General features: G+C 52.2%; 2 protein-coding genes and 1 non-coding gene across 3 annotated transcripts in view; 1 reads left to right on the top strand and 2 right to left on the bottom strand.

Moving 5' to 3' along the window:
• Positions 1-26,900, top strand: part of LOC132571610 (zinc finger protein 420-like) — an 87,383-nt gene that overhangs the window by 16,971 nt on the left and 43,512 nt on the right. The gene's annotated exons all lie outside the window — the stretch shown is intronic.
• On the bottom strand, positions 75-26,900 carry LOC132572132 (HLA class I histocompatibility antigen, A alpha chain-like). Its single transcript, XM_060238937.1, has 6 exons — positions 26,800-26,900; positions 18,043-18,316; positions 8,697-8,975; positions 7,426-7,710; positions 3,911-4,001; positions 75-394 (listed from the first exon to the last, which is right to left on the bottom strand). The coding sequence occupies exons 2-6, from the start codon at positions 18,278-18,280 to the stop codon at positions 355-357; spliced, it is 933 nt and encodes a 310-aa protein (XP_060094920.1). The 5' UTR covers positions 18,281-18,316; positions 26,800-26,900; the 3' UTR covers positions 75-354.
• Positions 8,319-8,390, bottom strand: TRNAP-GGG (transfer RNA proline (anticodon GGG)). The gene has a single exon. It is a non-coding gene; the product is annotated as a tRNA-Pro (tRNA).

Here is a 26,900-nt window from a genome sequence, read left to right as displayed (position 1 = left end):
CCTTCCTTCCTTCCTTCCTTCCTTCCTTCCTTCCTTCCTTCCTTCCTTCCTTCCTTCCTTCCTTCCTTCCTTCCTTCCTTCCTTCGTCTTGTGGCTCTCAGACGTCTGACGTTCACGGCTTGCGGCTCTCAAATATCTGATGTTTATTCTACGAGGCTCTTATAATTAAGCAAGTTTGGGCACCCCTGCTCTGGACACTTAAGTCTTCCAAAGGCACAGGAATAGACAGCCGTCTCAGCCTGACTGCGGCTCCGAAGGTTTCGGGGTGAAGGTCTTTCCTGTGACCTAAGCACAAAAGGCAAATCCCCCACACCTTGAGTCCAGTCGATATTTCGTGTAGGGGGGCGGGGTCACTCATTCACTGCCTCCCGGCAACGGCTTCCTTGACGTTTTCCTGCAGAGACAGAATCAGAGCGTCAGGAGCTGAAGGGCCCTCCAGAAAACATCCAGCCCCACCCCACCCCACCCTGAAGTAGGACTCTGGAGACGACCATCCCACACTGCTCTTGCAGTCTTTTCAGGGGAGCCTCTACCGAATGACATCAAGGAGACATCCTGGGTCCCTTCTTGAGGCAGGAAAGTAGTCATTCTCCAGTCCAGGGGGGACTAAATTTGCTTAATATAAGAACCACTTAGAATAAACATCAGATGTAGGAAGGAAGGGAGGGAGGAAAGGAAAGGAAAGGAAAGGAAAGGAAAGGAAAGGAAAGGAAAGGGAGGGGAGGGAGGAAGGAAGGAAAGAAAGAAAGAAAATAGATGGGGAGATGGAGGTGGAAAGACAGCACGTTTAATGCCATGAGTGATTTAAAGAGACAAATGCCTTCTCCAAACTAAGTTTGCAGATGACACTAAATTGTTCAGGGTGGTGAGAACCAGAGAGGATTGTGAGGCACTCCAAAGGGATCTGTTGAGGCTGGGTGAGTGGGCGTCAACGTGGCAGATGCAGTTCAATGTGGCCAAGTGCAAAGTAATGCACATTGGGGCCAAGAATCCCAGCTACAAATACAAGTTGATGGGGTGTGAACTGGCAGAGACTGACCAAGAGAGAGATCTTGGGGTCGTGGTAGATAACTCACTGAAAATGTCAAGACAGTGTGCGGTTGCAATAAAAAAGGCCAACGCCATGCTGGGAAATTAGGAAGGGAATTGATAACAAATCAGCCAGTATCATAATGCCCCTGTATAAATCGATGGTGCGGTCTCATTTGGAATACTGTGTGCAATTCTGGTCACCCCACCTCAAAAAGGATATTATAGCATTGGAAAACGTCCAGAAAAGGGCAACTAGAATGATTAAAGGTTTGGAACACCTTCCCTATGAAGAAAGGTTAAAACGCTTGGGGCTCTTTAGCTTGGAGAAATGTCGACTGTGGGGTGACATGATAGAGGTTTACAAGATTATGCATGGGATGGAGAAAGTAGAGAAAGACGTCCTTTTCTCTCTTTCTCACAATACAAGAACTCGTGGGCATTCAATGAAATTGCTGAGCAGTCAGGTTAAAATGGATAAAAGGAAGTTCTTCTTCACCCAAAGGGTGATTAACATGTGGAATTCACTGCCACAGGAGGTTACAGGAGGCGGCTACAAGCATAGCCAGCTTCAAGAGGGGTTTGGATAAAAATATGGAGCAGAGGTCCATCAGTGGTTATTAGCCACAGCATATTATTGGAACTGTCTGGGGCAGTGATGCTCTGTATTATTGGTGCTGGGGCGGGGGGGGGGGGCAAAGTGGAAGGACTTCTAGCCCCACTTGTGAACCTCCTTTTTTTGCCTCTGTGTGACACAGAGTGTTGGACTGGATGGGCCATTGGCCTGATCCAACAAGGCTTCTCTTATGTGACACAGAGTGTTGGACTGGATGGGCCATTGGCCTGATCCAACATGGCTTCTCTTATGTTCTTATGTGACACAGAGTGTTGGACTGGATGGGCCATTGGCCTGATCCAACATGGCTTCTCTTATGTTCTTATGCGACACAGAGTGTTGGACTGGATGGACCATTGGCCTGATCCAACAGGGCTTCTCTTATGTTCTTATGCGACACAGAGTGTTGGACTGGATGGGCCATTGGCCTGATCCAACAGGGCTTCTCTTATGTTCTTATGTGATTCAGAGTGTTGGACTGGATGGACCATTGGCCTGATCTAACATGGCTTCCCTTATGTTCTTATGTGACTCAGAGTGTTGGACTGGATGGGCCATTGGCCTGATCCAACATGGCTTCTCTTATGTTCTTATGTGACACAGAGTGTTGGACGGGATGGGACATTGGCCTGATCGAGCATGGCTTCTCTTATGTTCTTATGTGACACAGAGTGTTGGACTGGATGGGCCATTGGCCTGATCCAACATGGCTTCTCTTATGTTCTTATGTGACACAGAGTGTTGGACGGGATGGGACATTGGCCTGATCGAGCATGGCTTCTCTTATGTTCTTACGTGACACAGAGTGTTGGACTGGATGGGCCATTGGCCTGATCCAACATGGCTTCTCTTATGTTCTTATGCGACACAGAGTGTTGGACTGGATGGGCCATTGGCCTGATCCAACAGGGCTTCTCTTATGTTCTTATGCGACACAGAGTGTTGGACTGGATGGGCCATTGGCCTGATCCAACAGGGCTTCTCTTATGTTCTTATGTGACTCAGAGTGTTGGACTGGATGGACCATTGGCCTGATCTAACATGGCTTCCCTTATGTTCTTATGTGACACAGAGTGTTGGACTGGATGGGCCATTGGCCTGATCCAACATGGCTTCTCTTATGTTCTTATGTGACACAGAGTGTTGGACGGGATGGGACATTGGCCTGATCGAGCATGGCTTCTCTTATGTTCTTACGTGACACAGAGTGTTGGACTGGATGGGCCATTGGCCTGATCCAACTTGGCTTTTCTTATGTTCTTACGTGACACAGAGTGTTGGACTGGAGGGGCCATTGGCCTGATCCAACAGGGCTTCTCTTATGTTCTTATGTGACACAGAGTGTTGGACTGGATGGGCCATTGGCCTGATCCAACATGGCTTCTCTTATGTTCTTATGTGACACAGAGTGTTGGACTGGATGGGCCATTGGCCTGATCCAACATGGCTTCTCTTATGTTCTTATGTGACACAGAGTGTTGGACTGGATGGACCATTGGCCTGATCTAACAGGGCTTCTCTTATGTTCTTATGTGACACAGAGTGTTGGACTGGATGGGCCATTGGCCTGATCCAACAGGGCTTCTCTTATGTTCTTATGTGACTCAGAGTGTTGGACTGGATGGACCATTGGCCTGATCTAACATGGCTTCCCTTATGTTCTTATGTGACACAGAGTGTTGGACTGGATGGGCCATTGGCCTGATCCAACATGGCTTCTCTTATGTTCTTATGTGACACAGAGTGTTGGACGGGATGGGACATTGGCCTGATCGAGCATGGCTTCTCTTATGTTCTTATGTGACACAGAGTGTTGGACTGGATGGGCCATTGGCCTGATCCAACTTGGCTTCTCTTATGTTCTTACGTGACACAGAGTGTTGGACTGGATGGGCCATCGGCCTGATCTAACACGGCTTCTCTTATGTTCTTATGTGACACAGAGTGTTGGACTGGATGGGCCATTGGCCTGATCCAACATGGGTTCTCTTATGTTCTTAAAGGAAAGGAAGGGAGGCAAATAGTTGGGAGGAGGGAAAGTAAAGCAATTTTAATTTTAAATGCCATCTCTAGGCTAGCCTTGGAGAAGTGATTAAAGAGAAAAATTCCTTCTCCAAGGCAACCAGTGGGGCGGTGGGGACTTCAAGAGCCACACAATATGCGTGGAACAGTCACGTGTGGCTCCCGAGCTGCACTTTGGACACCCCTCCTCTAGTCCAAGGCTCCAAGATGCTCCCACACCCAACACAACCCTGGTTCACTTACTTGATGTAAATGATCACGGCCCCCACCAGCGCAAGACCGGCCACGGCCCCCAGAACGACTCCCACAATGAGCCTCACTCTGGCCACAGAGGCTGGAACGAGAACAAAACAAACGTGTCTACTCAGGCAGGTCCCAAATTTGCAGCAGAAACCGTGGACTGGAGTCCGGAGAGAGCAGCAGCGGGGGAAAATGGGGCCAGCGGGGAGAGCAGGGGAGGCAGGGAAGAGCCCGGAGAGAGCAGCAGTGGGGAAAATGGGGCCACGGGGAGAGCGAGGGAGGCAGGGAAGAGCCCGGAGAGAGCAGCAGCAGGGAAAGCGGGGCTGTGGGGAGACTGGGGAAGGCAGGAATACAGTGGGAAGAGCCTGGGGAGAGTAGCGGTACGAAAATGGGAGAATGCCTTTTAGCCACCGGTTCCTGCCGGCTGACATAGGAGCCCTGTGGTGCAGAGTGTTAAAGCTGCAGTACTGCAGTCCTAAGCTCTGCTCATGTCCTGAGTTCGATCCCCGGCGGAAGCTGGGTTTTCAGGTAGCCGGCTCGAGGTTGACTCAGCCTTCCATCCTTCCGAGATTGGTCACATGAATACCCAGCTTGCTTGGGGGGAAGTGTAGATGACTGGGAAAGGCAGTGGCAAACCACCCCTTAAAAAAAGCCTGCCATGGAAACGTGAAAGCAACGTCACCCCCAGAGTCAAGAAACGACTGGTGCTTGCACAGGGGACCTTTCCTTCCTTTTCCTGCTGGTTGCAGCGGGGGGGGGGGGGGGGGCAGGCAGTGGGGCGGGTGCTCCAACTCGGAGATAATTTGCAAGGGGCCCCCCAAGATTTCGACTGCCTCGGGGCCTCCACAGGGTTTAATCCGGCCCTGCCCATACACATTGATCTCCCACCCTTCCTCCAAGAAGATCAGGGTGGTCTGGTATGAATGAGTACGATTAACTCTTTTGATCCACACAATGACCTTGTAATGCGGGTTCAGCTCGGAGAAAATGGCTGGCTGGAAGTTGGTTCAAGGGAGGGTTGGTGGCTCAGTGGTAGAGCCTTTGCTTGGTAAGCAGAAGGTCCCAGGTTCAATCCCCAGCAACTCCAATTAAAAAAGGTCCAGGCAAGTAGGCGTGAAAAAAACCACAGCTTGTGACCCTGGAGAGCCGCTGCCAGTCTGAGTAGACAAGACTGACTTTGGAGGACCGAGGGTCTGAGTCAGTATAAGGCAGCTTCACATGTTCATACGTCTTTAAGGGGAGGGACGGTGGCTCAGTGGTAGAGCATCTGCTTGGTAAGTAGAAAGTCCCAGGATCAATCCCCGGCATCTCCAACAAAAAGGGTTCTGGCAGATAGGCGTGAAAAACCTCAGCTTGAGGCCCTGGAGAGCCACTAAAGGGGAGGGACCGTGGCTCAGTGGTAGAGCATCTGCTTGGTAAGCAGAAGGTCCCAGGTGCAATCCCCGGCATCTCCAGCTAAAAAAGTTCCAGGCCAAGTAGGCGTGAAGAAAACTCAGTTTCAGACCCTGGAGAGCCGCTGCCAGTCTGAGTAGACGATACTGACTTTGATGAAGAAGAAGATATTGGATTTATATCCCGCCCTCCACTCCAAAGAGTCTCAGAGCGGCTCACAATCTCCTTTCCCTTCCTCCCCCACAACAGACACCCTGTGAGGTGGGTGGGGCTGGAGAGGCCTCACAGCAGCTGCCCTTTCAAGGACAGAAGCTCAGAGTGGCCTACAATCTCCTTTCCCTTCCTCCCCCACAACAGACACCCTGTGAGGTGGGTGGGGCTGGAGAGGCCTCACAGCAGCTGCCCTTTCAAGGACAGAAGCTCAGAGTGGCCTACAATCTCCTTTCCCTTTCTCCCTTTCTCCCCCACAACAGACACCCTGTGAGGTGGGTGGGGCTGGAGAGGCCTCACAGCAGCTGCCCTTTCAAGGACAGAAGCTCAGAGTGGCCTACAATCTCCTTTCCCTTTCTCCCCCACAACAGACACCCTGTGAGGTGGGTGGGGCTGGAGAGGGCTCTCACAGCAGCTGCCTTTTCAAGGACAACCTCTGCCAGAGCTATGGCTGACCCAAGGCCATGCTAGCAGGTGCAAGTGGAGGAGTGGGGAATCGAACCCGGTTCTTCCAGATAAGAGTCCACACACTTAACCACTACACCAAACTGGCTCTCCAGATGGACCCAGGAGGGTCTGATGCAGTAGAAGGCAGCATCATACGTTCATATGAAAGATCTCCACGGCCCAAGCAGTGGTTCAGACACTAACCAATACCCTGCACTGCCATTCATCACCAGAGGCTTGTAGGGAAGCTTTGGAAAGCTGCATGCGAACCGTCCTTGGTTCACATTTTTACGAATACCTTAATTTGATTTGCTTTCCTGCAGGCCGCTCTGGTTTCCTATGTGACTCTAGCCTTAAAGGAAGCAAAAGGAACCTACATGAAGGCCTCCCTCCCAAGGGGGCACAATAATTGGGGGTCCAAGTAAAAAGGTGTGCAAGCGCCAGTCGTTTCTGACTCTGGGGTGACGTCGCATCACGACGTTTTCACGGCAGACTTTTTACGGGGTGGTTTGCCATTGCCATTGCCTAGCGGCCCCGTGGCGCAGAGTGGTAAAGCAGCAGTACGGTGGTCTGAACTCTCTGCTCACGACCTGAGTTCGATTCTGGCGGAAGCTGGGTTCAGGTAGCCGGCCCAAGGTTGACTCAGCCTTCCATCCTTCTGAGGTCGGTCAAATGAGCACCCAGCTTGCTGGGGGGAAAGTGTAGATGACTGGGGAAGGCAATGGCAAACCACCCTGTAAAAAAGTCTGCCGTGAAAACGTTGTGAAAGTCGGAAACGACTGGTGCTTGCACAGGGGACCTTTCCTTTCCTTGCCATTGCCTTCCCCAGTCACCTACACTTCCACCCCAGCAAGCTGGGTCCTCATTTGACCGACCTTGGAAGGATGGAAGGCTGAGTCAACCTGGGGCCGGCTACCTGAACCCAGCCTCTGCCAGGATGGAACTCAGGTCGTGAGCAGAGAGCTTGGACTGCAGTACTGTAGCTTTACCACTCTGCACCACGGGGCTCTTGGGGGGGGGGTGTCCAAGTAAAATGGTAAAGGTAACTCCCTGTGCAAGCACCAGTCGTTTCCGACTCTGGGGTGACATCGCATCACGACATTTTCATGACAGACTAAATACCTACGTCCCCTTCCTCCCCTTAGGATGTGACCAGGACTCCCTCTAACCTGTAGAGTCTTGTTGTGAGCAAAAATTCTGCTTCGTGAGCTACTGGCATGAAAGCTGTGAGCTCCTGCATACCTTACTTTGCTCCGGGGCCATTTTTCCTGAGCTAAGACAAAAATGCATGAGCCAGAGGCTAAAAAACTAACTCAGCTTAGAGGGAACATAGGATGTGACAGTGATTCTTGCTTCTTCTGGAAAATGTGTCACTGCTTCCTTCCTTCCGCTCTGCACGAAACTCCCAGAGTCAGTCATCTATTCCCAAAAGGAGCCAGCCTCTCCCCCCACCCCCTTCAGTCTCTCACCTGGCTCCTCCCAGGCCAAGATCAGGGGCTCTGGCAGGCCATTGTGTTCCACCCGGCACCAATAACGGTTCCTCTCTTTGAGGTCAACCTCGACGCTGAGCCAGGTGTTGTAAGAACCGTCCGAGTTGGGGACGACACCCCCGCGGAAGGTGTCTTGGTGATAGACTTCCCCGTCCTTCCTCCATGTGACATCGATCTCCTTAGGGTAGAAACCATAGAGATGGCAGACGAGGGTCCCCAGGTCATCTGATCCCGTCTTGTGGGTGATGCGAACCGTTGGTGGTTCTGCAAAAATAAGGAGGGTGACGAAGATGGTGAGGGGTCTGGAGACCAAGTCCTATGAGGAAAGGTTGAAGGAGCTGGGGATGTTTAGCCTGGAGAGGAGGCAGCTGAGAGGTGATAGGATCACCATCTTCAAGTACTTGAAGGGCTGTCATCTAGAGGATGGGGTGGAATTTTTTTCTGTGGCCCCGGAAGGTAGGACCAGAACCAATGGGTTGAAATTAAATCAGAAGAGTTTCCTGCTCAACGTTAGGAAGAACTTCCTGACCGTTAGATTGGTTCCTCAGTGGAACAGGCTTCCTCGGGAGGTGGTGGGCTCTCCTTCCTTGGAGGTTTTTAAACAGAGGCTAGATGGCCATCTGACAGCAATGAAGATCCTTTGAATTTAGGGGCAGGTGTTTGTGAGTTTCCTGCATTGTGCAGGGGGTGGGACTAGATGGCCCTGTAGGTCCCTTCCAACTCTATGATTCTATGAACATACGAAGCTGCCTTCTACTGAATCAGACCCTCCTGGGTCCATCAAAGTCAGTATTGTCTACTCAGACTGGCAGCGGCTCTCCAGGGTCTCAAGCTGAGGTTTTTCACACCTACTTGCCTGGACTCTTTTTAGTTGGAGATGCCAGGGATTGAACCTGGGACCTTCTGCTTCCCAAGCAGATGCTCTACCACTGAGCCACAGCCCCATCCATGGCTCTCCAGGGTCTCAACCTGAGGTTTTTCACACCTACTTGCCTGGACTCTTTTTAGTTGGAGATGCCAGGGATTGAACCTGGGACCTTCTGCTTCCCAAGCAGATGCTCTACCACTGAGCCACCGTCCCTCCCCAAATATGATTCTATCATCTCCCACCAGAGGTCTGAAGTGGTACCGCCCAGCATTCTGCTACTTCTTTCTGCTTCAACCACGTGTCAGCTCTTCAGGTGTGTGCGGGGGAGATGCTAAATCATTCCCTCACTGCCTTCCCTGGCCACCCAATTTCCCCTCCTCACCGATCTTCAGCAAAGCCTCTTTCCCGTAGCGCAGGTGTGTGTGCAGCCACTCCACGCAAGTGCCAGCCAGGAAATGCTGCAAGAGCTTTCCTCGGTGCTGCTCTGAATCCCACTTCCTCTTGACGGGCTTGGCCTCTGCATCCATCGCAGTCCAGGTGAGAGTCGCAAAGTCCAGGTGGAGGAAGTCCCTCCCGTTGAAGCCGTACTGGGCGAATCCTCTAGGGGTACGATTGTCTCCACTCAGCTCGCATCCAGTAATGACCTGCAAAGTGTGAATCCCTGGAGAAGACACATCAAGACACGGATACATACGTAAGAACATAAGAGAAGCCATACTGGATCAGGCCAATGGCCCATCCAGTCCAACATTTTGTGTCACATAAGAGAAGCCATGTTGGATCAGGCCAGTGGTCCATCCAGTTCGACATTTTGTGTCACATAAGAACATAAGAGAAGCCATGCTGGATCAGGCCAATGGCCCCTCCAGTCCAACACTCTGAGTCACGTAAGAACATAAGAGAAGCCATGTTGGATCAGGCCAATGGCCCATCCAGTCCAACACTCTGAGTCTCATAAGAACATAAGAGAAGCCCTGTTGGATCAGGCTAATGGCCCATCCCGTCCAACACTCTGAGTCACATAAGAACATAAGAGAAGCCATGTTGGATCAGGCCAATGGCCCATCCAGTCCAACACTCTGAGTCTCATAAGAACATAAGAGAAGCCCTGTTGGATCAGGCTAATGGCCCATGCAGTCCAACATTCTGTGTCACATAAGAACATAAGAGAAGCCATGTTGGATCAGGCCAATGGCCCATCCAGTCCAACACACTGTGTCACATAAGAACATAAGAGAAGCCCTGTTGGATCAGACCAATGACCCATCCAGTCCAACACTCTGTGTCACATAAGAACATAAGAGAAGCCCTGTTGGATCACACCAATGGCCCCTCCAGTCCAACACTCTGAGTCACATAAGAACATAAGAGAAGCCATGTTGGATCAGGCCAATGGCCCATCCAGTCCAACACTCTGAGTCTCATAAGAACATAAGAGAAGCCCTGTTGGATCAGGCTAATGGCCCATCCAGTCCAACATTCTGTGTCACATAAGAACATAAGAGAAGCCATGTTGGATCAGGCCAATGGCCCATCCAGTCCAACACTCTGTGTCACATAAGAACATAAGAGAAGCCCTGTTGGATCAGGCCAATGGCCCATCCAGTCCAACACTCTGTGTCACATAAGAACATAAGAGAAGCCCTGTTGGATCAGGCCAATGGCCCATCCAGTCCAACACTCTGTGTCACAGAAGAACATAAGAGAAGCCCTGTTGGATCAGGCCAATGGCCCATCCAGTCCAACACTCTGTCACATAAGAACATAAGAGAAGCCTCGTTGGATCAGGCCAATGGCCCATCCAGTCCAACACTCTGTGTCACATAAGAACATAAGAGAAGCCTTGTTGGATCAGGCCAATGGCCCATCCAGTCCAACACTCTGTGTCACATAAGAACATAAGAGAAGCCCTGTTGGATCAGGCCAACGGCCCATCCAGTCCAACACTCTGTCACATAAGAACATAAGAGAAGCCTCGTTGGATCAGGCCAATGGCCCATCCAGTCCAACACTCTGTGTCACATAAGAACATAAGAGAAGCCCTGTTGGATCAGGCCAATGGCCCATCCAGTCCAACATTCTGTGTCACACAGTGGCCCCCCAAAAGAAGAGGATTCGCTTCCTAATAATCCGCAGCATAGAGTTGGCCTTTTTTGTTGCAGTCACACACCGGTGCAAGGTTTTCAGTGAGTTATCTACTACAATTCCAAGATCTCTTGGTCAGTCTTTTGGTCACTCTCCACCAGTTTGGACCCCATGGTGTGTATTTATAGTTAGATTTGTGGCCCCAATGTACATTACTTTGCGCTTGGCCGTGGTGAACCTCACCCAGATCCCTTTGGAGTGCCTCACAATCCTGTCTGGTTCTCACCACCCTGAACAATTTAGTGTCACCCGCAAACTTAGCCATTTCACTGCTTACTCCCAACTCCGAATCATTCATGAACAAAAATCTTTCTTTCCCAAAATTGAACATATTGTCTGGGAGTTTCCGTTGACTCATCAAGACCCCCTCAGCAGCTTGCAGTCTCATTGACCCCAACATCCTTCTGGAGATGCTGGCCAAGTTCAGTGGGGGGGGGGCACCCACCATGTCCCAGTGGTTCAGTTTCTACTTCACTGGTCAACTCCAGAATGGAAACATGAAGGACTGCTGAGGGTCTGCTATTGGGTCTAGCAGGGTTCCTTCTTATCCCTCTGTTCCAGTTTAACATCTACATGAAAGTGCTGGGAGAGACTTCCCAGAGATTTGGAGGGAAGTGCCCCCAATATGTAGATGGCACCCAGCTCTCTATCTCCTTAAAGCTGAGTCCATTGAGTCTGAGGAAGTCATAAGAACATAACAGCTTAGGCTTGCCAATCCCCAGGTCCCAGCGGGGGCTCTCCCGCTTTCCCAGGCTCCGCCCCGCCCCCAGTCAGCTGGCTGGGAGAAGCCCCGCCCCCACAGCCCCCATGTGACTTTCCACCTTCGGAGGCTTCAGTCTCCGATTGAAATGTTTCCTCTTGGGATGGGGTGTCTGTGTTACTTGGAAGAAGCTGGCAACAACTTGTGAGTAGAGAGGCCAGTTCCTCCCTTTAGAGTCCCCAGAAACGGGGTGGGCGGGGAGAGGGAAACGTCTGCTGAGCACTTCATTATTCCCTATGTGGAGATCGATTCTCATAGGGTATAATGGGGAATTGATCTGGAGGTATCGGGGGCCCTGGGGGGGCTGTTGTTTTGAGGTAGAGGCACCAGATTTTCAGTATAGCATCTAGCGCCTCTCCCCAAAATACCCTTCAAGTTTCAAAACGATTGGACCAGGGGGTCCAATTCTATGAGCCCCAAAAGACGGTGCCCCTATCCTTCATTTCCTTGGAAGGAAGGCATTTAAAAAGGTGTGTGGTCCCTTTCAATGTGATGGCCAGAACTCCCTTGGAGTTCAATGATGCTTGTCACACCCTTGCTCCTGGCTCCGCCCCCCATGTCTCCTGGCTCCACCCCCAAAGTCCCCAGATATTTCTTGAATTGGACTTGGCAACCTTAGCCCTGCTGGATCAGAGCAACGCTCCATCTCGTCCAACATTCTGCCTCACACAGTGGCCAACCAGTTATAGGGCCAACAACAGGGCGTAGAGGCCAAGGCCTTCATAAGAACAGCAGATGAGCCCTGCTGGGTCAGATCAGTGGCACATCGAGTCCAGCCTCCTGTCTCACACAGTGGCCAGCCAGTTCCTCTGGAGGGCCAGCAACAGGGCAGAGAGGCCGAGGCCTTCCCCTGAGAAGAACATCAGAAGAGCCCTGCTGGGTCAGACCAGTGAGGGTCCATCTAGTCCAGCCTCCTGTCTCACACAGTGGCCAAGCAGTTCCTCTGGAGGGGCAACAACAGGGCAGAGAGGCCGAGGCCTTCCCCTGAGAAGAACACCAGAAGAGCCCTGCTGGGTCAGACCAGTGAGGGTCCATCTAGTCCAGCCTCCTGTCTCACACAGTGGCCAAGCAGTTCCTCTGGAGGGGCAACAACAGGGCAGAGAGGCCGAGGCCTTCCCCTGAGAAGAACACCAGAAGAGCCCTGCTGGGTCAGACCAATGAGGGTCCATCTAGTCCAGCCTCCTGTCTCACACAGTGGCCAAGCAGTTCCTCTGGAGGGGCAACAACAGGGCAGAGAGGCCGAGGCCTTCCCCTGAGAAGAACATCAGAAGAGCCCTGTTGGGTCAGACCAGTGAGGGTCCATCTAGTCCAGCCTCCTGTCTCACACAGTGGCCAAGCAGTTCCTCTGGAGGGGCAACAACAGGGCAGAGAGGCCGAGGCCTTCCCCTGAGAAGAACACCAGAAGAGCCCTGCTGGGTCAGACCAGTGAGGGTCCATCTAGTCCAGCCTCCTGTCTCACACAGTGGCCAAGCAGTTCCTCTGGAGGGGCAACAACAGGGCAGAGAGGCCGAGGCCTTCCCCTGAGAAGAACACCAGAAGAGCCCTGCTGGGTCAGACCAATGAGGGTCCATCTAGTCCAGCCTCCTGTCTCACACAGTGGCCAAGCAGTTCGTCTGGAGGGGCAACAACAGGGCAGAGAGGCCGAGGCCTTCCCCTGAGAAGAACATCAGAAGAGCCCTGTTGGCTCAGACCAGTGAGGGTCCATCTAGTCCAGCCTCCTGTCAAACACAGTGGCCAAGCAGTTCCTCTGGAGGGGCAACAACAGGGCAGAGAGGCCGAGGCCTTCCCCTGAGAAGAACACCAGAAGAGCCCTGCTGGGTCAGACCAGTGAGGGTCCATCTAGTCCAGCCTCCTGTCTCACACAGTGGCCAAGCAGTTCCTCTGGAGGGGCAACAACAGGGCAGAGAGGCCGAGGCCTTCCCCTGAGAAGAACATCAGAAGAGCCCTGCTGGGTCAGACCAGTGAGGGTCCATCTAGTCCAGCCTTCTGTCTCACACAGTGGCCAGCCAGTTCCTCTGGAGGGCCAACAACAGGGCAGAGGCCTTCCCCTGAGAAGAACACCAGAAGAGCCCTGCTGGATAAGACCAGTGAGGGTCCATCTAGTCCAGCCTCCTGTCTCACACAGTGGCCAAGCAGTTCCTCTGGAGGGGCAACAACAGGGCAGAGAGGCCGAGGCCTTCCCCTGAGAAGAACACCAGAAGAGCCCTGCTGGGTCAGACCAATGAGGGTCCATCTAGTCCAGCCTCCTGTCTCACACAGTGGCCAAGCAGTTCCTCTGGAGGGGCAACAACAGGGCAGAGAGGCCGAGGCCTTCCCCTGAGAAGAACATCAGAAGAGCCCGGTTGGGTCAGACCAGTGAGGGTCCATCTAGTCCAGCCTCCTGTCAAACACAGTGGCCAAGCAGTTCCTCTGGAGGGGCAACAACAGGGCAGAGAGGCCGAGGCCTTCCCCTGAGAAGAACACCAGAAGAGCCCTGTTGGGTCAGACCAGTGAGGGTCCATCTAGTCCAGCCTCCTGTCTCACACAGTGGCCAAGCAGTTCCTCTGGAGGGGCAACAACAGGGCAGAGAGGCCGAGGCCTTCCCCTGAGAAGAACACCAGAAGAGCCCTGCTGGGTCAGACCAGTGAGGGTCCATCTAGTCCAGCCTTCTGTCTCACACAGTGGCCAGCCAGTTCCTCTGGAGGGGCAACAACAGGGCAGAGAGGCCGAGGCCTTCCCCTGAGAAGAACACCAGAAGAGCCCTGCAGGGTCAGACCAGTGAGGGTCCATCTAGTCCAGCCTCCTGTCTCACACAGTGGCCAAGCAGTTCCTCTGGAGGGGCAACAACAGGGCAGAGAGGCCGAGGCCTTCCCCTGAGAAGAACATCAGAAGAGCCCTGCTGGGTCAGACCAGTGAGGGTCCATCTAGTCCAGCCTCCTGTCTCACACAGTGGCCAGCCAGTTCCTCTGGAGGGCCAACAACAGGGCAGAGGCCTTCCCCTGAGAAGAACACCAGAAGATCCCTGCTGGATAAGACCAGTGAGGGTCCATCTAGTCCAGCCTCCTGTCTCACACAGTGGCCAGCCAGTTCCTCTGGAGGGCCAACAACAGGGCAGAGAGGCCAAGGCCTTCCCCTGAGAAGAACACCAGAAGAGCCCTGCTGGGTCAGACCAGTGAGGGTCCATCTAATCCAGCCTCCTGTCTCACACAGTGGCCAACCAGTTCCTCTGGAGGGCCAACAACAGGGCAGAGAGGCCGAGGCCTTCATAAGAACCTCAGAAGAGCCCTTCTGGATCAGACCAGGAGGGTCCATCTAGTCCAGCCTCCTGTCTCACACAGTGGCCAGCCAGTTCCTCTGGAGGGCCAGCAACAGGGCAGAGAAGCTGAGGCCTTCCCCTGAGAAGAACACCAGAAGAGCTCTGCTGGATCAGACCAGTGAGGGTCCATCTAGTCCAGCCTCCTGTCTCACACAGTGGCCAGCCAGTTCCTCTGGAGGGCCAGCAACAGGGCAGAGAAGCTGAGGCCTTCCCCTGAGAAGAACACCAGAAGAGCTCTGCTGGATCAGACCAGTGAGGGTCCATCTAGTCCAGCCTCCTGTCTCACACAGTGGCCAGCCAGTTCCTCTGGAGGGCCAACAACAGGGCAGAGAGGCCGAGGCCTTCCCCTGAGAAGAACACCAGAAGAGGCCTGCTGGATCAGACCTGGGAGGGTCCATCTAGTCCAGCCTCCTGTCTCACACAGTGGCCAAGCAGTTCCTCTGGAGGGGCAACAACAGGGCAGAGAAGCCCAGGCCTTCCCCTGAGAAGAACATCAGAAGAGCCCTGCTGGGACCAGTGAGGGTCCATCTAGTCCAGCCTCCTATCTCACACAGTGGCCAACCAGTTCCTCTGTAGGGCCAAGAACAGGGCAGAGAGGCTGAGGCCTTCAAAACCAAATCAGAAGAGCCTGCTGGATCAGACCAGTGAGGGTCCATCTAGTCCAGCCTCCTGTCTCACACAGTGGCCAGCCAGTTCCTCTGGAGGGGCAGCAACAGGGCAGAGAGGCTGAGGCCTTCCCCTGAGAAGAACACCAGAAGAGCCCTGCTGGGTCAGACCAGTGAGGGTCCATCTAGTCCAGCCTCCTGTCTCACACAGTGGCCAGCCAGTTCCTCTGGAGAGCCAGCAACAGGGCAGAGAGGCTGAGGCCTTCCCCTGAGAAGAACACCAGAAGAGCCCTGCTGGGTCAGACCAGTGAGGGTCCATCTAGTCCAGCCTCCTGTTTCACACAGTGGCCAACCAGTTCCTCTGGAGGGCCAACAAGAAGACATGGAGGCTGAGGCCTTCTCTTGATGTTGCCTCTTGGCTCTGGGTTTCAGAGGACTAGTGCCTCTGAATGAGGAGGTTCTTCTCAGTCAATTGCACAGCAGAGTGGCTAGTAGCCTTCCATCAATCCATCTAATCCCCTTTATTTATTTGTTTGTTTGTTTGATTTGATTTTTGACTGCCCTAAGCTGGGCTCAGGGCTGTTCACGACAAGCAATAACAACAGTTATAATAAAATTAAATAAGTAGCATTAAAAAGCCCCCTTTAAAACTGCTTATTCCTGTGATTATCACTAGCATTCCCCCTGGCAGCAAATTCCACATTTTAATCACTCTCTGTGTCTTACCTGGGGAAGGTAATGGGGCAGATTTCGATGAAATTGCTGAGCAGTCAGGTTAAAACGGATAAAAGGAAGTACTTCTTCACCCAAAGGGTGATTAACATGTGGAATTCACTGCCACAGGAGGTGGTGGCGGCCACAAGCATGGCCACCTTCAAGAGGGGTTTAGATAAAAATATGGAGCAGAGGTCCATCAGTGGCTATTAGCCACAGTGTGTGTGTGTATATAAAAAAAATTTTGGCCACTGTGTGACACAGAGTGTTGGACTGGATGGGCCATTGGCCTGATCCAACATGGCTTCTCTTATGTTCTTAGATGAGGGCCAATAAACTGAAGCTCAATCCAGACAAGACTGAAGTGCTATTGAGTTGATACCTAAGAACTCAGGGATCCTATCAGGGGCCCACTCTTTCTCAAGGGGCAAGTCTGTAGCTGGAGGGAGGGGGAGCAGAAAGGTGGGATACACATTCGGTAAACAAATAACATACGCCCCCTTCAAACTTCTTGTCTGCCAGTTGTAGAAGTCACCAGGTGTAGGGGGGGATGTGAAATGTAGAGGTGTAAAAGCAGGTCCTCTCCCTGAGGGGGGCATTTAGGCACTCCCTAGGTCAGGGGCGTCAAATTCATTTGTTATGAGGGCTGCATCCGACATAAAAGAGACCTTGTTGAGCCGGGCCATGTCAGGTTGGGCGGAACCATGTTGGGCCAGGCCATGTTTGGACCTAATTAAGATTAGGTAGCAGAGATACAATTTTTTTGAAGAACACAGACAAACACAAACATATATGTATTAAGAACATAAGAGAAACCATGCTGGATCAGGCCAATGGCCCATCTAGTCCAACGCTCTATGTCACACAGTGGCCAAAATATATATATATATACACTGTGGCTAATAGCCACTGATGGACCTCTGCTCCATATGTTTATCCAATCCCCTCTTGAAACTGGCTATGCTTGTAGCCGCCTCCTGTAACCTCCTGTGGCAGCGAATTCCTCATGTTAATCACCCTTTGGGTGAAGAAGGACTTCCTTCTATCCGTTTTAACCTGACTGCTCAGCAATTTCATTGAATGCCCACGAGTTCTTGTATTGTGAGAAAGGGAGAAAAGGACTTCTTTCTATACTTTCTCCATCCTATGCATCATCTTGGAAACCTCTATCATGTCACCCCGCAGTCGACGTTTCTCCAAGCTAAAGAGCCCTAAGTGTTTTAACCTTTCTTCATAGGGAAAGTGTTCCAAACCTTTAATCATTCTAGTTGCCCTTTTCTGGACTTTTTCCAGTGCTATAATATCCTTTTTGAGGTGCGGCGACCAGAACTGCACACAGTACTCCAAATGAGACCGCACCATTGATTTATACAGGGGCATTAGGATACTGGCTGATTTGTTTTCAGTTCCTTTCCTAATAATTCCCAGCATGGCGTTGGCCTTTTTGGGGAATTATTAGGAAGGGAATTGAAAACAAATCACAAAACACAAATATATATTTTTTTTAAACTTAAAACAATATTTTTTTATATTAAGCTAAGCAAGTGCTTTGTGCTTATTTTGATGTTCTGATGACGTGCAGAATGTATCATGTGGCTATTGAATCATGTTTTAAGTCTTTACTACTTTCACTTACCCTTTCTTTTATGGAAACCTAATAAAACTTTAAAATTAAAACATGCTTAAAATGTTAGCACTCATTAGTCTTAAAGATGCTTTCTTTGTATCTCTCCCATGGGATCCAAGGAACTGGGCAAAGGAAGCTCTGGCTCTCTCCTTCCTTCCCCAAGGGGATCAGGAGAGGGAGGAGCCTCAGCCAATAGAAGGAAGAGAGGCTTGGCTCAGTAGCTCTGCTGTGCAATTGTGCAATTGAGTGAGCCTGGCAAAGCAAGCTATTCCTCCCCCTCTTCCTCCTCAAGGGCGGAGCCTCAGCCAATGGAGAAAACAGAGGTTTTGCTCTGTAGCTCCTGTGCAATTGAGCAAGCCTTGCAAAGCTAGCTGTAATGCAGAAGGAAGCAAGATACAGGGAGAAGGAAGCAGGCGACAGCCAATTGCTCGGGGGCCTGATATCGGCCCTCCGGGGCCTGATTCGGCCCCCAAACTGCATGTTTGCTGCCTTGCCCTAGGGGGTGCCTGTCAGCCTCTCCCCCTCCCACGCAAGAGAAGGGGTGGAGGATATTGTCTGCAGCTTCTCCTGCTTCCTACTCACCCCTGCTCTGATTGTAAAGGTCCTTCAGAATCATCAGATCCATGACCACATTGGAGCCAAAGTCCCATCCGGTGCTCTTGACCCAGAAGTCGGCGTTGTCACGGCTGATCTCCTGTATCCAGGACGACTGAGGCACACACTGGTGAGCATCTCTGTCATAGCGGCCGATGAGCTGGTCGTCCACGTATGCCAAAGCGGTGAACTGGGGCGTCTGCTTTCCACGCTCCCAGACGGCCATCCGGAAATAGGTGGAGAGTGTGCAACGAAGAGGTGCCTGGGAAAGAAATAAAGGTAAAGTTGTTGTTGTTGGGGGGGGGGGTCAATAGCCAAGGACACTGCCATGCGCACTTGGGGGCCACCATTAAATCAGTCTCCCTGCAACTCCCTTAAGATGAACTTTTTCACACAGCCTATGTATTCTGGTATGGAAGCTGGTCAGTTACTGAACAGTAACGGGTTTCTGCTGGCATTTCAGACAGACCCGACTCAGTAGCTGGCTGCTACTGGAATACTGTCATCTTTTCACACAGTCCCGCGGCTGTCCCGGTAGTGAGGTATGCCTGAGTCATTACTAACAAAGAGCAGCTTCTTCCAGTTTTCAACCCCTCCTTCCAGGTTCAAATCGGTATGGGGCGCTGTGTGAAATGTCCAGTATCTAATCCGGGAGCAGTTTTCGCATCCTTTTCACCCGCCGCCGCACGATCTCCGGCTTTTTTTGGTTTTTTTGGAACGTCGGGCTAAGATTGCTATAGCGCTATAGCAACATATCACAACAGCATCACCATAGGGATGTCTGGGTTCCATTAAGATGCCAGAGATCGCCGCTGCTGAAACTTGGTAACTTATCTCAATGGAGCCTAGCCATCTCTATGGTGGTGCTGTTGTGATACGACGCTATAGCGCTATAGCACTATAGCGATCTTTGCCCGACATTCCCCCCCCCCCAAAAAAAAAATAAGCCGGAGATCGCGCGCAGGCAGGCAAAAACAACTGGTGCTGGTGGAAGCAAGATAAAAGCGGAACAGTGTGAAATGGCTTGCTTCAATCACGGAACCCTACCGGGAAAAAAACCCATGTGTCTGAAACTCCCATCCCTGTCTCGGATTACTGCAAGGCAGCACAATACCGACTCCCTTCCGGTTTCCACGGTAAGTGTGAAAAGGCCCGATGTCATTTAGTCCAGGTCAGGGGTGGCCAACCTTGCTTAATGTAAGAGCCACATAGAATAGACATCAGATGGTTGAGAGCCACAAGGAAGGAAGGAAGGAAGGAAGGAAGGAAGGAAGGAAGGAAGGAAGGAAGGAAGGAAGGAAGGAAGGAAGGAAGGAAGGAAGGAAGGAAGGAAGGAAGGAAGGAAGGAAGATGGGAGGAAGATGGGAGGAGGCAGGAGGGAAGGAGAGGTGGAAAGAAAGCAACCTTAACTCTAAATGCATTCTCCAAGCTGCTGGCTGGCTTGGAGAAGTGGTTTAAAGAGAGCCACACAATATGTGTGAAAGAGCCACACGTGGCTCCCGAGCCACAGTTTGGCCACCCCTCGTCCAGGCCATGCAAGCGACTCTCTGAGGGGGAAGGGGAAAGGAGGAAATAGAGAACCTCCTCCAGATGAAATTGTATGACCCTGAACTGAGATCCAGGAGGAGTCAGGCTCCAATTGTGGAGGGGAACTGTGGGGAGGGGGAAGAAAGGGAGATCTGCACCACTGGGGCTCCTTCGTAAAAGTCTCAGGATGGAGTAGGGGAAGCATTTTAACTTTCCAGGGGCATTCATTTGCTGACCTAAAAGCAGCAGTTCTCTTGCAAAGGGAGATTATAAAGAGTGACTGCTGAATTGCAAGTGATGACGAAGCTCAATGCATCCCCCAGGACTGAATCGAGACCTAGGTTTCCTGTCTCATTACCAGCGCTGCTTTCTCCACCCCTACTGCCTCTCTGCATTATCATACCTCCTCCAATCACACCTGCTATTGTCATTTGCTTGCTTATGTCGTTTCCACCCAGTAACAAAACGAACTGTGCACAAATAAGCAAATCACAGCAGATACACCACCATGTATAATACAACAACATATGCGATCTGTAATGAAGTCAGCAATGTCGATGGGATCGCACAGCTCACGTTCACGCTTGCTGTAAAATGCAATGATATAAAATCCACAAGGCTTTAACATTTGGCATCTGGAACCAGTCTACTTACCAATCTATAGCAGGGGTGGCCAACGGTAGCTCTCCAGATGTTTTTTTGCCTACAACTCCCATCAGCCCCAGCCAGCATGGCCAACGGCTGGGGCTGATGGGAGTTGTAGGCAAAAAACATCTGGAGAGCTACCAACCTCCCTGATCTATAGAACAGGTGGAGTTCACATTCTAACTATATCTGAAGAAGTGACTCCCAAAAGCTCCTACCCTGCCGCAACTTTCGTTAGTCTTTAACAGGACCAGGTTAACAATTAGGCCAACTAGGCACTGGCCTAGGGGCCCTCACGCCTTTAAGGGCCTCGGGCTGGCTCCCCCACCCCTGGTTTCCCCCCTGCTTGCAGCCCTTCCAGCCTGCACGCGCAGCCAGCAACTGAGCCGCTCTTTGCCCGACTTGCTGTGCAGCTGCTGTTGCCATCATCGCCAGTTTGCCACTCTCTGCCTCTCCCGCCACAGCTTTGTCAAATGGGGCTTTTGAGAAGGTACCTGCAGGCTGCAGCGGGGCTCACGGGTGGCGGGTGCTCCAACTCTGAGATAATTTGCAAGCCCCCCCCCCACCCCCGAGGTTTTGACTTCCTAGGGGGCCTCCACAGGGTTTGATCCAGCACTGGTCTTTAAGGGTCTGCTGGACTCTTACAGACAGACGAAGGCGGCTCCCCGTCTTGTTCTGTGATACCATTCGCAGTGGGAAAATGAGTGAGAATCTCACCGTATCCCTCACTGGTCAAATTGTGAAACAGTTCCCACAGGGGCAGCCAGGAATATCCACAAAGAAGAAGAAGAAGATGCTATTGGATTTCTATCCTGCCCATTACTCTGGATCTCAGAGGCTCAGAGAGGCTCACAATCTCCTTTACCTTCTTCCCTCACAACAGACACCCTGTGACGTAGGTGGGGCTGAGAGAGCTCTCGCAGCAGCTACCCTTTCAAGGACAACTCCTGCCAGACCTCTGGCTGACCCAAGGCCATTCCAGTAGGTGCAAGTGGAGGAGAGGGGAATCACACCCGGTTCTCCCAGATAAGAGAGCTATGGCTGACCCAAGGCCATTCCAGCAGGTGCAAGTGGAGGAGAGGGGAATCACACCCGGTTCTCCCAGGTAAGAGCCCGCACACTTCACCACCACACCAAACTGGCTTTCTGTCTTTCAAGGAAAGCTCTGACATAGCTATGGCTGACCCAAGGCCATTCCAGCAGCTGCAAGTGAAGGAGCGGGGAATCAAACCCGCATCTCCCAGGTAAGAGTCCACACACTTCACCACCACACCAAACTGGTTTCTGTTTTTCAAAGACAGTTCTGGGATAGCTATGGCTGACCCAAGGCCATACCAGCAGCTGCAAGTGGAGAAGTGGGGAATCAAGCCCGGTTCTCCCAGATAAGAGAGCAATGGCTGACCCAAGACCATTCCAGCAGGTGGAAGTGGAGGAGTGGGGAATCAAACCCGGTTCTCCCAGATAAGAGAGCAATGGCTGACCCAAGGCCATTCCAGCAGCTGCAGGTGGAGGAGTGGGGAATCAAGCCCGGTTCTCCCAGATAAGAGAGCAAAGGCTGACCCAAGGCCATTCCAGCAGCTGCAGGTGGAGGAGTGGGGAATCAAGCCCGGTTCTCCCAGATAAGAGAGCAATGGCTGACCCAAGACCATTCCAGCAGCTGCAGGTGGAGGAGTGGGGAATCAAGCCCGGTTCTCCCAGATAAGAGAGCAATGGCTGACCCAAGACCATTCCAGCAGCTGCAGGTGGAGGAGTGGGGAATCAAACCCGGTTCTCCCAGATAAGAGAGCAATGGCTGACCCAAGGCCATTCCAGCAGCTGCAAGTGGAGGAGTGGGGAATCAAACCCGGCTCTCCGAGATGAGAGAGCTATGGCTGACCCAAGGCCATTCCAGCAGGTGCAAGTGGAGGAGTGGGGAATCAAACCCGGTTCTCCCAGATAAGAGAGCTCTGGCTAACCCAAGGCCATTCCAGCAGGTGCATGGAGAAGTGGGGAATCAAGCCCGGTTCTCCCAGATAAGAGAGCAATGGCTGACCCAAGGCCATTCCAGCAGCTGCAAGTGAAGGAGTGGAGAATCAAACCCGGCTCTCCGAGATGAGAGAGCTATGGCTGACCCAAGGCCATTCCAGCAGGTGCAAGTGGAGGAGTGGGGAATCAAACCCGGTTCTCCCAGATAAGAGAGCTCTGGCTAACCCAAGGCCATTCCAGCAGGTGCATGGAGGAGTGGGGAATCAAGCCCGGTTCTCCCAGATAAGAGAGCAATGGCTGACCCAAGGCCATTCCAGCAGCTGCAGATGGAGGAGTGGGGAATCAAACCCGGTTCTCCCAGATAAGAGAGCTATGGCTGACCCAAGACCATTCCAGCAGGTGGAAGTGGAGGAGTGGGGAATCAAGCCCGGTTCTCCCAGATAAGAGAGCTATGGCTGACCCAAGGCCATTCCAGCAGCTGCAAGTGGAGAAGTGGGGAATCAAGCCCGGTTCTCCCAGATAAGAGAGCAAAGGCTGACCCAAGACCATTCCAGCAGGTGGAAGTGGAGGAGTGGGGAATCAAACCCGGTTCTCCCAGATAAGAGAGCAATGGCTGACCCAAGACCATTCCAGCAGGTGGAAGTGGAGGAGTGGGGAATCAAACCCGGTTCTCCCAGATAAGAGAGCAATGGCTGACCCAAGGCCATTCCAGCAGCTGCAGGTGGAGGAGTGGGGAATCAAGCCGGTTCTCCCAGATAAGAGAGCAAAGGCTGACCCAAGGCCATTCCAGCAGCTGCAAGTGGAGAAGTGGGGAATCAAGCCCGGTTCTCCCAGATAAGAGAGCAATGGCTGACCCAAGACCATTCCAGCAGGTGGAAGTGGAGGAGTGGGGAATCAAACCCGGTTCTCCCAGATAAGAGAGCAATGGCTGACCCAAGACCATTCCAGCAGGTGCAAGTGGAGGAGTGGGGAATCAAACCCGGTTCTCCCAGATAAGAGAGCAATGGCTGACCCAAGGCCATTCCAGCAGCTGCAGGTGGAGGAGTGGGGAATCAAGCCCGGTTCTCCCAGATAAGAGAGCTCTGGCTGACCCAAGGCCATTCCAGCAGCTACAAGTGAAGGAGTGGGGAATCAAACCCACATCTCCCAGATAAGAGTCCACACACTTCACCACCATACCAAACTGGCTTTCTGTTTTTCAAGGACAACCTCTGCCAGGGCTATGGCTGACCCAAGGCCATTCTAGCAGGTGCAAGTGGAGGAGTGGGGAATCAAACCCGGTTCTCCCAGATAAGTGTCCACGCACTTAACCACTACACCAGACTGGCTCTACACCAAATGAAGCTCAAGACAATGATCCATCTCGACTGAATCAAGACCTAGCTTTCTGTCTCATTACCAATGACAATTATTAGGTCTCGGAGAGCCAGTTTGGTGTAGTGGTTAAGTGTGCGGACTCTTATCTAGGAGAACCAGGTTTGGTTCCCCACTCCTTCACTTGCGCCTGCTGAGATGGCCTTGGGTCAGCCATAGCTCTGGCAGAGGTTGTCCTTGAAAGGGCAGCTGCTGTGAGAGCCCTCTCCAGCCCCACCCACCTCACAGAGTGTCTGTTGTGGGGGAGGAAGGGAAAGAAGATTGTAGGCTGCTCTGAGCCTCTGTTCTTGAAAGGGCAGCTGCTGTGAGAGCCCTCTCAGCCCCACTCACCTCACAGGGTGTCTGTTGTGGGGGAGGAAGGGAAAGGAGATTGTAGGCCGCTCTGAGCCTCTGTCCTTGAAAGGGCAGCTGCTGTGAGAGCCCTCTCCAGTCCCACCCACCTCACAGGGTGTCTGTTGTGGGGGAGGAAGGGAAAGGAGATTGTGAGCCGCTCTGAGACTCTTCAGAGTGGAGGGCGGGATATAAATCCAATATCTTCTTCTTCTATTACCAATGACAATTATTTCCAATGACAATTCCCCTTACAATCACCTTCCCTTCCTCTCCCCACACACCAATCCAGCAACCTACCTGCTGGATCTATCTCCCCAAAACTTGTTTGTACTGCAAAGCTGTAGTTTGGACATCAAACTCGGAGAGTTCCCTGCTCCTCTGTGGCTCCCAGACTCCCTTTCCTTCCCGGGAGCTGGCCTGATCCTGTTTCCTGAGGCAATGCCCAAGCAAAGAAACCAGGCTTGGGCTCCCCAATGCCTCCCCCCCCCCATACACACACACATGCTGCGGCTGCAAGGGCGCTGGAAGGTGGGTATGTGGGCATGTGCACACCCAAAGCCAGCCCAATATGGGGAAAGATGATGGGTGAAGCGAAGGCAGGCGGGAGACACCAGGCACAGGTAGCGTTGCCAACCTGTAGGTGGGAACACACAATCGGCTACGCAGAGGATTGAAGTTGCAACCAAATCAAGCAAACCAATCTGTGAAAACATTATAATTCTTGTAGGAATCATATCTTATAATAGCATTTTTCACAGAGTGGTTAGTTTTATTTGGCTGCAGCCTCTAGGTGGGCTCTGGAGATCTCCTGTTTTTTAACAGCTCATCTCCAGACGATAGACAAGTTCCCCAGGAGGAAACGGTTGCTTTGGATGGCATTCTAGCATGCTGAGGTCCTTCCCCTTGCTGAACCCCGCTGTCTTCAGGATACCACGCCCCAAATCTCCAAAGGGATCTGTTGAGGCTGGGTGAGTGGGCATCAACGTGGCAGATGAGGTTCAGTGCGGCCAAGTGCAAAGTAATGCACATTGGGGCCAAGAATCCCAGCTACAAATACAAGTTGATGGGGTGTGAACTGGCAGAGACTGACCAAGAGAGAGATCTTGGGGTCGTGGTAGATAACTCACTGAAAATGTCAAGACAGTGTGCGGTTGCAATAAAAAAGGCCAACACCATGCTGGGAATTATTAGGAAGGGAACTGAAAACAAATCAGCCAGTATCATAATCTCCCTGTATAAATTGATGGTGTGGTCTCATTTGGAGTGCTGTGTACAATTCTGGTCACCCCACCTAAAAAAAGATATTATAGCATTGGAAAAAGTCCAGAAAAGGGCAACTAGAATGATTAAAGGGCTGGAACACTTTCCCTATGAAGAAAGGTTAAAACGCTTGGGACTCTTTAGCTTGGAGAAACGTCGACTGCGGGGTGACATGATAGAGGTTTACAAGATTATGCATGGGATGGAGAAAGTAGAGAAAGAAGTCCTTTTCTCCCTTTCTCACAATACAAGAACTCGTGGGCATTCGATGAAATTGCTGAGCAATCAGGTTAAAACGGATAGAAGGAAGTCCTTCTTCCCCCAAAGGGTGATTAACATGTGGAATTCACTGCCACGGGAGGTTACAGGAGGCGGCTACAAGCATAGCCAGCTTCAAGAGGGGATTGGATAAAAATATGGAGCAGAGGTCCATCAGTGGCTAGTAGCCACAGTGTGTGTGTTTGTGTGTGTGTATATATTTTGGCCACTGTGTGACACAGAGTGTTGGACTGGATGGGCCATTGGCCTGATCCAACAGGGCTTTTCTTATGTTCTTAAGAATTTCCCAGGCTAGACCTGGCAATCCTAGGCACGGGGTGGTGGGGCGGGAGGGGCTGCAGGGAGATTTGGCGGAGAGCCTTGTTCCAAGAGGAGCCAGGTAGCCCTGGGACACACAGAAGGCTTGGGCTGGAGAGCTGCCCCTGCTGTAGCGTCGCCAGGTCCAATTCAAGAAATATCTGGGGACGTTGGAGTTGGAGCCAGGAGACTTTTGTGGGTGGAGCCAGGATTAAGGTTGTGACAAGCATAACTGAACGCCAGAGGGAGTTCTGGCCGCCACATCGAAAGGGACCGCACACCTTTTAATGGCCTTCCCTCCATTGGGAATAATGAAGGATAGGGGCACCTTCTTTGGGGGCTCATAGAATTGGACCCCCTCGTCCAATCTTTTTGAAACCCGGAGGGTCTTTCGGGGAGAGGCGCTGGATGCTACGCTGCGGATTTGGTGCCTCGACCTCACAAAACAACCCCCTCCCCCATCCAGAGCCCCAGATACCCACAGATCAATTCTCCATTATACCCTAAGGGAATCGGTCTCCATAAGAAGAAGAAGAAGAAGAAGAAGATATTGGATTTATATCCCGCCCTCCACTCCGAAGAGTCTCAGAGCGGCCTACAATCTCCTTTCCCTTCCTCCCCCACAACAGACACCCTGTGAGGTGGGTGGGGCTGGAGAGGGCTCTCACAGCAGCTGCCCTTTCAAGGACAACCTCTGCAAGAGCTCTGGCTGACCCAAGGCCATTCTAGCAGGTGCAAGTGGAGGAGGGGGGAATCAAACCCGGTTCTCCCAGATAAGAGAGCTCTGGCTGACCCAAGGCCATTCCAGCAGGTGCAAGTGGAGGAGTGGGGAAATCAAACCCGGTTCTCCCAGATAAGAGTCCGCACACTTAACCACTACACCAAACTGGCCACACTTAACCACTACACCAAACTAGGGAATAATGGAGTGGCCTGCAGACATTTCCCCCCTTCTGATGACCCTCAAGTGGCAGGAGGGTTGCCAATCCCCTGCCCCTACCTGGGGATTGGCAACCCTCCCCCGCCCGCCCCCTCGCACACACTCTGCTCACTCCCCCGACCTACCCCTGACCAGCAGGGGGGGCACTCCCCCCAAAAGCAGCAGCAGCAGCAGCCCCTCCAGAGCGCGCATCGCCGGAGCCCCGCTGCCAGCCAGAGCCGGCCCT

This window comes from Heteronotia binoei, chromosome 5, assembly GCF_032191835.1.
Source record: "Heteronotia binoei isolate CCM8104 ecotype False Entrance Well chromosome 5, APGP_CSIRO_Hbin_v1, whole genome shotgun sequence".
Taxonomy (NCBI): Eukaryota; Metazoa; Chordata; class Lepidosauria; order Squamata; family Gekkonidae; genus Heteronotia; species Heteronotia binoei.
This window is presented reverse-complemented; position numbering and strand designations above follow the sequence as displayed.